This window comes from Megalobrama amblycephala, linkage group LG7 (genome assembly GCF_018812025.1).
Source record: "Megalobrama amblycephala isolate DHTTF-2021 linkage group LG7, ASM1881202v1, whole genome shotgun sequence".
In the NCBI taxonomy this organism is placed as follows: Eukaryota; Metazoa; Chordata; class Actinopteri; order Cypriniformes; family Xenocyprididae; genus Megalobrama; species Megalobrama amblycephala.
The window spans coordinates 31,456,247-31,470,387 of NC_063050.1; the positions used below are offsets into that span (position 1 = coordinate 31,456,247).

General features: G+C 35.7%; 1 protein-coding gene across 5 annotated transcripts; it reads left to right on the plus strand.

The window, feature by feature from the left end:
* Positions 1–1,037: 1,037 nt before the first annotated feature.
* gk (glycerol kinase) lies at positions 1,038–13,900 on the plus strand. 5 transcript variants are annotated; one of them, XM_048197030.1, is made up of 21 exons: positions 1,038–1,226; positions 3,113–3,186; positions 3,460–3,566; positions 3,655–3,732; positions 3,865–3,944; positions 5,541–5,678; positions 5,921–6,030; positions 6,641–6,707; positions 7,074–7,091; positions 7,987–8,022; positions 8,248–8,315; positions 8,495–8,537; positions 8,614–8,694; positions 9,305–9,383; positions 9,479–9,575; positions 9,842–9,926; positions 10,308–10,428; positions 10,583–10,726; positions 10,970–11,056; positions 11,646–11,732; positions 12,328–13,900. In XM_048197030.1, exons 1-21 carry the CDS (start codon positions 1,134–1,136, stop codon positions 12,339–12,341), a joined length of 1,707 nt encoding a protein of 568 aa, XP_048052987.1. In that variant the 5' UTR covers positions 1,038–1,133; the 3' UTR covers positions 12,342–13,900. The 5 variants fall into 5 exon arrangements, with proteins under 5 accessions (XP_048052987.1, XP_048052988.1, XP_048052991.1 ...); XM_048197031.1 differs by having other exon boundaries at positions 12,331–13,900; XM_048197034.1 differs by lacking the exon at positions 11,646–11,732 and having other exon boundaries at positions 1,039–1,226; positions 12,331–13,900.
* Positions 13,901–14,141: the final 241 nt, after the last annotated feature.

The following is a 14,141-nucleotide window of genomic DNA, read 5'->3' on the forward strand; positions in this document are numbered from 1 at the left end:
TGGGAATATCCCAAATTAAATGTCCCACTTCAGACCTCAGTGAGTTCCAGTCATCACATGTCACGTTAACATAACGACATGATGTCGCCATTCACAACGAGAGCATATTGTGTTTGTCTGTCAATTATGGCAAAAACAGAATGAAAATAACATAAAATCACTTTGAAAACAGCAGACAAAAAGCAAAAACAAAGGTATCATTACATAAACTTAATGTTTTTACGTTTATTCTCAATGGAAGTGGACTTGCCGACATCTTGGAAGTTACGTCAATAAATGGCGTGTTTTGCTGAGGTCGGGGTTGATCAATGTACTTTGAGTTCACACCCCAAATGTCAGACTTTGAGTGGCATTCCAGACATTATTTCCTTAAAGGTGGAGAAAATCCAAATTCCGATCTGTCTGGAATTTAGCATAATGCTGTGCATTTCAAGGCACTTCAGTGGGCCTTTAAAATTTAGTCCTAACCACATCACTACCACTAAACCCCTACCCTTGACACTGATGTAGAAGCACCTAACCCTGGTAGTAACCCTAAACTTGACATAAACTGTAAACATGTCCCTCTGATTGATTGATTGATTGATTGATTGATTGATTGATTGATTGATTGATTGATTGATTGTAATGTTGTTCCAGGATCAACAAAGATGCTGATCCAGGAACATGTTGTAGCTACGTGGTGAAATTATGTTCACCGTTGTGGTACACAATATGGACATCAATAATTTTTGATCAGATTCTAATCTCATACACAAAAAAATCGGATTTGGACTGACAGTGTGAATGTATCCAAGAACAAAGCCTTTGGCTTTAGTGCAGCACTCTTTGTGTTATTTATATGATAATACATATATTACATAATTTATTGCATCTGTACAATTTGTCATTTTATTACATTTCACTATAATAAAAAGTTTAAACTCCAAAGTTTAGATTTCAACGTGTGATAGATTGATAGACTGATGTTCCTTAGAAAAACTCTCCTCCCATACGGGCGTGTGTTTCGTCATCATCATGGCGTCAGTGCCGCACAGAAGTCTGAGCGGGAGAGGGGGCGGAGCGCAGATCGGTGAGGCGAGTGTCCAGTGTTGTATTTCTGGCTTCTGTGGTCATTCACGCTCACTAATTCAATGAACAGTATAATGGCTGCATCGTCGAACAGAATCATGCTTGGCCCCCTCGTAGCTGCTATCGACCAAGGCACGAGTTCCACACGTTTTCTGGTAAGTGGCATCTTAAGGACATGTCATCTGGTTGTGGTGGAGTTTACTGAAGTGGCTCGCATACATCCAGAGAATGGAGAGTCCTCCGTGCCCTTGCCAACATGTGCTGCCGGCAGATAAAGATACTGAAGCCGGTTCGGCAGGAGTTCTGAATCAGCTGTCGTGCAAGTTACCCAAATGGATTGTAACGTTAGGTTCTGGTTCTGCTTAGTCTTCCGTATGATGACATTTGAACATTAGCTGAATCTTTCTAGTTAGCTTTCTGTTTACTCGATGCTTGTGTCTGAAAATTTTTATTTGAGTGCAACCGACGGGATATTTTGACACTAGGCGAGTGAACACGTTCAGCCCAGATGCTGTTAATTTCTGGCTCTCTCTCTGAAATTTAACTTGCTAAACTTGTTTTACCCAGTTACACAATGTTTGAATTTGAGCAGCATTACCAAGTTCAAATGTTTTGCTTAAAACTAAGTTTCAATTCCCACTCTAATATGACAGCTGTAACGTTAATTATGTTTTTTGAACATGCCAACTTTTTAAATGACACAAGTCAATCACATGTTGGACGGTTTCTCCACACAGTATATAGGATATGTGTTGTGTGGGGTCCAGGTAGCAGCAAGTGAGTGCTTAGGGGCCGTGGAATTTTTTAGAGAAAAACAATGTAAATAAATCAATGTAAAAAAAAAAAAAAAAGTTTATAATAATTTAAAAAATAAAATAGACACATAAATAAAAAGTAGATTAAAATAAGTAAATGAATAAATACATCTAACAGTACAGTACTAGGCTATAATGAGTAGGAAACAAAATAAAAGGCTAATTCAGGATAATTGGGACATTTTTCCTAGTCGTCTGAATGGCAAAATATGCCCCTATTTAAATGAATGCACCCTAATAATGTAACTTAACGTTTTCAAAATAATATTTTGACATTATTTAGTATGATTTTTTTTTTCACAGTACAAATTTGATATTTATACAAGAAACTATATAGATGCCTTTTAAATTTTAGGATGGGGGTCCCTTGACTGGGGAGGATCATATTTGGGGGTCCATGGCATCTAAAAGATTAAAAACCCCTTTCATCCTTTATTTTAATCTGTCTTGTGATCCGTTAGAAAATGTTACTGTTGCCTGTTGTGGGCCTAATATGTTACGTAGGCCTGTATTAGATCTGACAAGGTCATGACACTAATAGTGCACAAAGCAATTTGATGTCTTTTCTTTGTGTCTTGTGCTTTTGTTTTGTCCATTAGGAAGACAAAGATGAATATAAGAATGTGTGGTCGTGTTAAAATGGGGTGTGACTGTAACTCCACGGCCTAACAAACATTACTCATATTGTTAAAATGTTGTGGCGGGAATTGTTACTCAACAGAAAAGCTCAGAATGAAATAAAACTCTGTGATCAATGCCTTTTGTAACAGCTGGAATGTCCGGTTTTCAACATTACTGACAAATGACTGCAATTCCACACTGAAATGTAGCAGGTAAAGTCAGATTAGGTCAGGGAAATGCTATTCTGGTATTCTTTCTCCAAAACATTGAGTTTTTATACCTGTGATTTCTGTCTTTCTCTAAATTGAGGTTGAGGCAGTTTGGAAGAAAAATCTTGGTCAGGCCATCTGCTGGAAATATGCACGCATAACTGACTCATGTCATCAAAAAAATAAATAAATAAAAGAATAAGTTAGTAAGAAGTTAATTTTCTACATTAAAATAGGTTAACCTTTGAGTGCCATTTTGGACCGTTTCATCTGACATTTCTGAATGAGCAAGATGTTTCATAAGTGGTTTTAATTCAAGTTTTCTTTATTTTCTTGTTATGGAATGTTGCTGAAGCACTACAGACTTGCCATATTTCTCTCTTCTTTTAATTGTAGGTTTTCAATGCAAAAACTGCAGAGCTTCTCAGCCACCATCAGGTTGAGATTAAACAGAGCTTTCCTAAAGAGGGGTGAGTATTGTGTCCTTTCTGTCATGAGATGACACATGCTGATTCAATGTGGCAATGCGTTATGCAATATAGTAATAGTACAACTTGTGATTCGAATCACAAGTTCACTATTTGTTCATGCTGTTATTCTAGATGAGCTGAATAGGATTTCTTCCATTCACTTGGGTGGCAATGATGTCATCTGCCAACTGTGTTCAGTGTGCTTTATTTAAGATTTATGCAAGTTTCATGTTGCAGGTCTGACATTTAAAGTGTTTTATTGTGTGTTCTCAGCTGGGTGGAGGAGGATCCAAAAGAGATTCTTCAGTCTGTATATGAGTGTATGGACAGGACCTGTGAGAAATTGACCCAGCTCAACATTGATATCTCGAACATAAAAGGTACCAGAACAACCTGCTATTTCTCCATGCACCTGCTATTACACTCTCATGGTTATTTAAATTTCTTCACTTATTTTAACTTGTGTAGCCATTGGGGTGACAAATCAGAGGGAAACCACCCTTGTTTGGGACAAGGAAACAGGGGAACCACTTTACAATGCTATAGGTAAGTAACATTGCCTTACTTTTATATATAAATAGCACTTTTATCAGAGATTGTATCTATTGCTTTACAGTTCAGAATCTATTAAAAAAATAAAAGAACCCAATAATTCCTAATTTATTTGGATGTGTTTAGTTTGGCTTGATCTGCGGACCCAGTCCACAGTAGAAAGACTCATCAACAAAACTCCTAGCAGGAATAAAAACCACCTCAAGGTGAGAGTGCCAGTGTTTCAGTAATCAAGAATTGAACAGCTACATCTACAATTCATTATTATATAAAATCATTTTTAATAGGGGTATAAAGGTACAAAACTGATGGCTCAATGCGTCAGAAAACTAGAAAAAGCGTGAGAAAACTACTAAACATAAAATTGCTTTTTTTATTAAACAGTGGTTTACTGAATAAATTGTGTCTCTGTCTTTAAATGAATTCAATTATAATTAACTCTGTGAATGCTGTAAACTATATTGGGAGTCCTTACTTGCACATTACGATAATATTAAAGGTTAACAGAGCCCAAACCATTAGCCTGAATTCAGTTGCTTTTTTTTTTTAGATATAATAATCAACACTCAAATAACAAATTATATGCAAACATGTAAACTGCACATAAGGCAGTTTTTGCATTAACTTCTGAATCTAATTATTTATAAAATTATGTTTACTCCAACTTGTTGTTGAAATATAATCATTTACACAGTGGCTGTCATTTTCATGAAAGATTTATTTAAACATACATTAAATAATCAAGACATCACTAACAGGTTAAATAAAATATAATGAATATATAGGCTAATATAGTGCATATATTTAGCGAAAAAGTTAATTTCTCTGGTGAACTGATAAGCTGTGGACCCTGAATGACTTGCCTGAGTCAAAAAGTAAAAGTAATGCTTCGTGACATATTGTTTACAAGCTGTTTTATTGATGTCTTTCCACCGCAATGCATCAACATAAATTTCAAGCTTTTCACCACGCATCATAACCACTACTAAAAATTATGTTTTATTGTTAGTAACAGTTTCATATTAAATCTAACTTAATTTTTAATACAACTGTGCTAAGTCTATGCTATTGCTCAGTCAAAAGCTGTTGCTAAAAGCTAAGTCACACTTTTGACTATTTAAAAAGAAAAGGGACTAGCACAGTATGGCCCATGCTGATTATTTTATTTTTTATTTTTTCAAATGGATTTATGTCAAAGCTTTGAGGAAATACTCTGCTCAACAAGCCTCTTCACTAGACTTTTAAGTCCACTCATAATTGTGATCAAGTTATATGTCATCTCTTACTCAAAGTTGGCAAAATGTAATAATACTAAATCCCCTTTCAAGGAAAGTCTGTTCACTCAGCTACCATGTTTGCAACACCTCCGGGCAGCTATTTCGGGCATCTGAGACCAAGTCCTATCTGTTTGAATGGGGGAATCCTGAAATGTCAAAAACTGCTTGATGAACTCACAAATAACATTTCAAATCAGCAACAAAATCTGACATAAATGTCCCATTAATGCTGTTTCTTATGCTCAAATAGCATTGGAAAAAGCATACTTTTCAGGCTAGACCAGCCAATACGCATGTGCAGTCTTAAGCACGAGTCTCAGGTTTCTATGGAAACCGGTGCTTCTAATGGCAGCTGCAGGGATTGACTTTACGAATTGGCCATTGGCTCTTTTAATTTGAAGACGGGACGTATTCCTCCATATTGCGCATTGCAGTTTCTTCCATTCATAAGTAAGAAAAGTGCACCGTTTTTGTATATCTATAGTATTGAATAATACTTGTTATTTCTTATCTTGCCTCATAAAGCACAAGACTGGCCTCCCCATCAGCACGTACTTCAGCGCAGTGAAGTTACGCTGGTTGATGGATAATGTGGAAAAGGTCCATGAAGCTGTGCTTTCCCACAGGGCAATGTTTGGAACGGTTGACTCCTGGCTTATCTGGGTAAGAGCAGTAGCAGTGAGGTATCTCTTATGCAATCTATAGTTGTTGTGTATATGAGTTTGGGGTTAAAGGGTAAAAGAAGAAATCAGCGCATGGCTTTGTGGTAGTCCAGTGTCGTCAGGCTTCTAAATAATAATTCTCACACTTACTGATACTGCAAAATAGCTCTGATTAGTATGAAGTGATCATGATGTAAATATTTAATCTTGTGTAAATAAAAGATGATAACCCCTTACTTTCAGTGCTTGACAGGGGGGAAGAAAGGAGGTGTTCACTGCACAGATGTGACCAATGCCAGCCGGACCATGCTATTCAATATTCACACTCTGGACTGGGATCCAGAGCTCTGCACGTAATTACATATATGCATACATACAGTTTTTTATAAATATTTCTGGAGTAAAACTAACTTGCATATACAGTTGTCAAAAAGAATGTAACTTAAAGGGATAATCCACAAAAGAATTAAAATTCTCTTATCATTATCTCTTACACAAAGAAGATTTTTAGAAAAATAACCTATCTCTGTGAGTTCAAATAATACAAATGTACAGAAACGTGTACAGAAGTGATGTTCTCTGTGGTTCTGGTGTGAGCTTCAGAACACATTTAAGTCACTCTTTACAGTGTGCTGACGAAGCGCTTTACGATGTTCTCATGAACCCGCATATAACAGTTTGTCGAAAGCTAGGTTTATAGTTATAAATTCAGTAAAGACATGAGGGTAAGTAAATGATGAATTTTAATTTTTGCATGGAGTATCCCATTAAGGCTGAAATACACTACATGACTTTAAAAATCTGAACATGTAAATGGTTACAGAAAAAAACTGGCCACCATACAGTAAACAACTGGGTATCACTGAGTTTTCTGCAAAATCTGAAAAAAATCTGGAAATCTTCCAGCCTTCACCGATTCCAGCCTTTCTTAATATGTATTTATAACATATATTTCTTAAATAGATATTTTGATATACCAATGGAAATTCTGCCAAAAGTGAGAAGTTCTTCAGAGATTTATGGTTTGATGGTAAGTGTTTCACCACTTAAGAGAGAATTGATTTCTGTACTTATGTTACATAATGCGTTGTTAGGATTGTGTGTGAAATTGTCACACTACTTTAAAATGTGTCCTACTCAGGGTCCAATATAAATATTTCTTTGCATGCTGTGCAAGAGAGAAATGATCTTTGCTCCAGAGCAGTGCTTGTCAAACAGTAACTTTTTCCATTTGTACTTCAATTGTACATACACAAAATCCACAAGCCCAAAAAATGCTTTCCATCCAAATTTGAACTTTGCTGTGGAGCAGTCATTTCACCCTTTGAAAATTTTAGTATGTCCCTCTTTATCATGATTATATTTTGTCCTGTGATCTCTTTGGGCTGACTGATAGAAAATCAGCTCTAATCTGGTGAGTATTCTCTAGTTGTCCACACACTGTCATGTCTGAGACAACTTTGCTGTGTCATGTTGTCATCACAGAATTTGGTGCATTTCCAATATAGCGCAAACATGTTTTTCTTGGTTATAAATGCAATTTATAGTTGGGGTCTTATTGGAAATGGACCGGATGTTTTTAATTGTTTTTCCACTGTGTTTTGGCTTGATGCCAGGTGTACTGCCTATCCTTTCCGACAGCTCTTAAAGTGTATGCCAGTTTAGGAGCTTTTTATATACCCCCTGTTTCACAGACAAGGCTTAAGCTAATCCCAGACTAAAATGCATGTTTGAGCTGTTTTAACTGAAAGTAACTTGCACTGACATCTCTTAAAAATGTCAGAGCCGTTGTTTTGTCTCAAGATGTACACCAGTAATGTTTTTTTCTAGGGTATGTTTATAAAAGCTACCTAAATACCTTAATTGAAATAAAGCCTAATCCTGGCTTAGCCTAAGCCCTGTCTGTGAAACCGTTCATTGTTGGCTGCTGCTTCTTCTTTCTTTTTTTTTCTCTCTATGGATGAGGACACACCATCTTGAGTCGCAGTAATGAAAATGAAGCTGCTCAATTACTCCGTTTTCAACACATACTTGTAGAGTCACTGTTTCCTCTGTGTGGTTTTAACCATTTGTGGGGTATGTTTAGAGAAGATACTTAGAACACACAGCAGCGGATGATTTTGACATGCCAAAGATCCTCATATCCACTAGAAAGTAGACTATTAATTTTAAACTGACTCAAGTGTTAGAGTTTTGCCATTAAGCAGGGGTGGTGTAATGCATGTAAATTATTAAATTTATTTGTATATTATTAAATTCTTCCCCTAATGTTTTACTTTTTAATTTTTGATTGTTTTGTTTTTTTACAGAAATCTGGCCCTTTAACTGGTGTCCCCATATCGGGGGTAAGATTATTCGATTTTTATTAGAACAATTACGGTTTCTTATTGTCTTCCTCTTATTCAGCCAGTATCTCTTAACTTTTGATTGTGTGTGTTATATACATTGTTATGATTATTTTTTCAAGTTGGATAATTAAGTTGATCATAATGCATATAAAATATGATGTCTTCAGATCCTCAAGGATAACAGAAATTCACAATACTTTCTGTCGTGCATCTAATTTACAGTGTCTTGGTGACCAGTCTGCTGCACTGGTTGGACAGATGTGCTTCAAAGACGGACAAGCCAAAAATACGTATGATTTAATTTTGTTAATCTGCCTTTTATGTTTCATATGCAGCAATATCACTGTTGCTGTCCACACAGCCTAATGTGTCAACATGCAAAAATGTTTGAGACTAAATTAAGATGCTCAAATATGTAAGTTTTTATGTTTTTGTTTTAATTTTTTTATTTTAATTTTTTTATTTACAGTTATGGGACTGGTTGTTTCCTTCTTAAGAATGTAGGAACAAAGGTATTCAATTTACATATAGCTTTTAAAACACATTGTTTGTGTTTTTTGTTTAATCTGCCATTGTTTTTTTCTGAAGCCTGTAATGTCGGACCATGGACTTCTGACAACGGTCGCATATAAACTAGGGCGTGACAAGCCAGCCTGCTATGCACTAGAGGTAATGTTGTTAAATGTTGGCATTGTTTTTACTAATATAATTGTCATTACATATTATGTTCCTGGCAGACTTTTTCTTACCAAGCAATATTCATGTATTGTTTAGGGATGCACTGATACCATTTTTCATAACTGATCTGATATGCAAATTCTGAATATCAGCTAGATGATGACATCAGTGTTTTTTGCTGAACTTCTTTATAGATGAAATTAACTAATTTAATAATTGATGATCTTTACAACACAACTGAATCAACGCTGAACTGACTTCAGCTGAACAATGACACTATTTTCTTTTAGAGCTGCTGTACAGCTGAAATGAACTCTATTTGCATCATTGAATCATTTTTCCTGTCATCACTGTAAAGCTGCTTTCAAACAGTCTGTGTTGTATATAAAGCGCTATATAAATAAAGGTGACTTGACTTGACCAATAATGAATATCAGATCAGTGCATCCCTATTGTTTACATGACAGTTGTTAGAACTGGCAAATTTTTTTATTCCACCTCTAAAAACATTAAAAATTTTTATTAATTTCTCACAATTACTGTGATTTAAAGTAATATAACCAATCCTTTAACCTTATTCATCTGCAATGCTCTTTTCTAGGGTTCTGTTGCCATTGCAGGAGCAGTTGTGCGTTGGCTAAAGGATAACCTTGGAATTATCCAAACCTCTACAGAACTCGGTGTGTTATTATAAAAATTATATTTCTACACAATACAAAAGCATTTAACCCAGTTTTGGAATATTTCAGTATAAACACTTAACTTTTCACCTTAGAAAAGTTAGCTGCTGATGTTGGAACATCATATGGCTGTTATTTTGTCCCTGCGTTCTCTGGATTATATGCGCCATACTGGGAACCAAGTGCCAGAGGGTGAGTAACTGATCCATCCATTTAAAAGATCGTTTTCAGCTCTTCTCTGTAAGTGACATAAAAACACCAAAGCCTGAGTATAATGAGTATTGCATTAGAGTAAGGCACCAGATTTTTATAAAAAGAGAAATCCTATTGCAAATGTTATCATGTGAGAATGCTTGTGATATTAATGCATTTTTTCTTCCTATAAGTCCAGTTGCAGTGCTACGTGTTATTACATGTGAAATGTGTAACATTGAACCTCTGCCTCTTGCATACAACAGAATCATCTGTGGTCTAACACAGTTCACCAATAGGAGTCATTTGGCTTTTGCAGCACTCGAAGCTGTCTGCTTCCAGACACGAGAGGTATGTTCCATGAATTGGCATGGGTCTGCGTGATTGTGTGTCCTAATTAAAATAATTTTTGACAGATGAATATTAACCGTTTGTCCAAAGCATTTCTGTGGTCTCTAAAAACTAAAAAAAATAATTTCAACTCACATCTTCTTTTGATGTTCATTTGATTTGTAAATGGATGTGTAATAAGCAGGATAATGTAGTCAGCCACAGACTTCATGTCCTGATCACCCTGTTGTGGTTTATTTTGCAGGGTCTATTTTACTGTACATTATCCCTTACTTATTTTTACAGTCTTAAGGATAGAGGTGTGTTTCTAAATTTGAGTGTGTATGTTGTGAAAAATAAAAGTTTTTGTGGGGTTTTAAAGGATGCTAAAATTTGTTTCAGATTCTGGATGCAATGAACCAGGACAGTGGTATTCATCTGTCTCAGCTCCAGGTTGATGGAGGCATGACGTCCAATCGGTTACTGATGCAGCTGCAGGCCGACATACTGTGTATCCCTGTTGGTAAGTTGCACATTTTCATACAAAGGGTCTGAAAAAGTGCATCACTTTTTGAAAGGATTAAATATTATTGATTTACTTGTGCGTCTGTGCATAAGGATGTACATAAACACTTAGAAATGGACAGATATAGAATGTAAATTGTATTCATTTACAGTAAAGCCATCCATGCCTGAAACCACAGCTCTGGGTGCTGCCATGGCAGCAGGAGCAGCTGAGGGGGTCAGTGTATGGAGCCTGAACCCAGAAGATCTCACAGAGGTCACTTCAGAAAAATTTGAACCTCAGATCAACCCAGAGGGTAAAGGAATCTAAAATCCAACACACTGCAGCTCATAACTATAATGTAAATTGTATGCACAATATATAGTTTTTGCATAAAATTCATTGTTTATTTTGTTTGTAACATGGTTCAATGTAATACTGACAAACTTTTTGGAACCTTCCAGGCTATAATGTTGTGTTGTGATGTGTGTAATAATTAACCATTGATTAGCATTCTAGTTGTAGATGAAACTGACATTTTTTTTTTTTATAAATGCAGAGAGTGAACTGCGATATGCTCGCTGGAAGAAAGCTGTACAGAGGGCTATGAACTGGGAAACCACTGAGCCAGTCAATAATGGAAATGGTGTGTGTGGGTTTTTCCTTCTTCTTCTTCTTTTTTTTTTTGATTTGATTATTTGATCAATCAAATAATCAAATAATCAAAGAAACACTCTCTGCAAATGCAAATAATTCAGTAATTGCATGTTCAGTAAATACATGCATGGCAATGTTTTGAAAATCTGGAAAATGATCTGATCTCTTTTGCACATTGTTTCAATGGGGGGGGGATACAACCAGGCCCACAACAGTAGTCAAAGATTGATGTAGGGTTTGTTGTAATCAATAACCAGAGATATTGACCCAAAATGTCCAAAGTCAGGGAGAATGGATGTTCAGAATTTTGCAAGAACACAAAGGTTTTCTCTTTTTTTTTTTTTTTTTTTTTTTTTTTTAGCAGTGGTACAAAGTCTTCCTTCTGGAGATCTACTTTTCTGGAAAGTTATTGATTACCTGGTTCAGGTAGAACTAAACTCTGCAGTAAAGCAAATCTCTAGGAGAAGGAACTAGTTTTTCAGTTTCACAAAATCAGTAGTTACTTAATTGTCCCACTTGTTCTCTCTTTCTTTTCACTGTCTTGCGTGACATGGACCTGTGTTCTGGACAACCAACAGAGGAGACTAGTATCTTCAGTAGTGTACCCTTGGGCTTTTACATTCTGGGTAGCATGTTTATGTTAATTGGAGCAAAGTACATTGCAGGTCAGTGTGAGAGCGCGTGAGTGTGTGGGCGTGACTGCAAGATGGTGAAAGAGATAGATGCATGTTTTTGTATGTGTGTCCTGCTGCTTAAAGTCCATTGGCCTGAGAGAGAGTGTTGAACATAAGCATACTCACATGGTAACGTTCAGGATAACCACCACACAATAGTTATTTTTGTATGATGCAAGTAGATGTCATGTAGTATGAATGAATTGCATAGACTAGCATTTCAATTCCTGTGGGTCTATAAAGAGGAAATTATAGAACAGGTCCTGTGTGATGAGATATATTCATGGCAGCTCATTTTTTGATTAATTGGAGAGTGCTATGTTACTGATGGCTGTAAATTTGTAGCTTGGTTTGGTGAATTTGGTAAGGGGAAAAAGGTACCTGTTCTAGGAATCTCCCTGTCTGTGCCAAATGTGCTTTTACTGTCACTATCACTTCTATTCATTGTTGGTTTCACTTCTTCACAGTCTCCGATCATCCCTTCTCATCTATCCGTTCTCGCTATCTTCAACATTTCCAAGCATGCTAACTTTCTGTATAACATAGTTTCTGCTGTTCTAACTTCTAACTTTTTCTCTCACTAAAGCAGGGCAGAAGTAGAATTGAACCCTTCTGCATTTCAGAAGATAGGAGACAAAGTCAGAAGAACAAAAGCGGGTCCATGAAACTCAAGATGTGCTATGGCTTTGGCAGACTTCGCCCCGTCAGAGACATTCCAACTGAAATAGAGGTTGTTAATGTTTCCTGCAGACATAGTGCCTCCAAATTATATAAGAAGACCTTTCTGGCTATGTAGCAGGAAGTTTTATTGACCATATTTGATATGACGACATCAACATTTCTCATGTCATGTGGCTGCACCTGCAGAGCATTACTGTAGTATCCTCACACTGTTCACTAGAAGGAACATTGACACTGAAGTTGCAGTGGCTCAGTGTTTCTAGTATTGGAATTTTCATTGAAAGATTGATTAACACAACTGAGTGCTGCTTACTTTGTCTTTTTTTTTTTCTTTTCTTTTTTTTTTAAATGGCACTGACAGTCACAGACGTGTGTCTGTGCATGGTGGTGACATTTAGTTTGAAAGAGCAAGATATAATATTAATTCAGTTACCTGTGAAACCTATTCAGGAGACCGTTTTAGTGCACTTTATAATGTATTTTGCTGTTTTGTGTATAACAGCAAGGGAACCCTGCTATAATGTACATAATGTGACATCTTTCCTCTTTTACAAATTCATTTGCATTTGTCTGTTGGAAAAGTTTGTCATTTTGTTGACAAAAATACTGTGCATAGAAATCTAAGTCAAGTTAACTGGTCCAAAACACTGTGGCCCTGCTAGACATAAGTTGCACTACTGCATAGTTTCAGTTTTTGAAGTTTTTACCCCTATATGAGAGAGACCATTAAAAAAGATGTCACTTGAGTAGTGTTAAGTCAATATCTAAAGAATTACTGGCAAGTTTTGTGTAATTATATTTAAACAAACATACTGTTATTAATTGTTGAGCATTGTTTTGTCTTATTTTTGGTCATGTCACTGAAATTGTGCATGTTAATTACATACTGTGCAGCTCAATGAAACTATGAAGAAGGATGTTAACATAGATCAAAATAATTTTACAGTAAGAATTTCCTTTCAGTTCCAGCAACTGATTCCTTTTTAAATATCTAATTTGATAGTTGCCACTTGATTTTCTCTCATACTTATCGTCGTAGATCTTATAAGATTTCATTATACAGATATTGACAATTTTTTTTTTTTTTAGAGGAAAAAATGAATTTGTATGTTTTTGTTGTTTTGCCAAACTTCTAATAATACAATTGCCAATTTAAGTCTTGTTTGATGCATTAGTTTGCATTTTAAAGAATAAATCTGTTTTGTGAGCTTTTTTATAATGTACTCTGAAAGGTACTTCCTTTTTTCCCCATTTGATTTGTATCCATAAATACTTGAAATGCACCATAACAAAAAAAATCAAAAATGTTTTACAAAAAGTAGCCAGTATTAAACTTTAGTCATTTGTTTTCTTCAGTGTATGGGCTTTGATTGTTAAACATTTGCAAAAAGTAACATCTCTGGGTTACAGATGTTGGTGCATGCAATATTATTTCTTTGATTAAAAGTGGTGATGTTCATTCATTAGCACATACTGCATCTTATTGTATTTCAGTTCTTTCTACACAATTCTTTCTGCTCAAGTAAACTTAGTCAAATAAAATTAAAATCTGCAAACTGTAGAAAGTTATGGGCAAAGTGAACTTGCTCCCCTGTCACTTCAGAAGACACCAAAATGATGAAAACAAGACTTGTCCAAATTAAATTGTAAGTTGACCTTTTGGCTAAAAGATTTAGGATAAGAAACAAACTCCTTTACCCCTGCAAAATCTGTTAACCC

Excerpts from the sequence above, each read along its gene's own strand:
- gk (XM_048197030.1), top strand. The coding sequence starts at position 1,134 with ATGAACAGTATAATGGCTGCATCGTCGAACAGAATCATGCTTGGCCCC. Across the intron at positions 10,727-10,969 it reads ACCTCAGATCAACCCAGAGG|AGAGTGAACTGCGATATGCT; the intron begins GTAAAGGAATCT and ends TTATAAATGCAG. Across the intron at positions 11,057-11,645 it reads GCCAGTCAATAATGGAAATG|AGGAGACTAGTATCTTCAGT; the intron begins GTGTGTGTGGGT and ends GACAACCAACAG.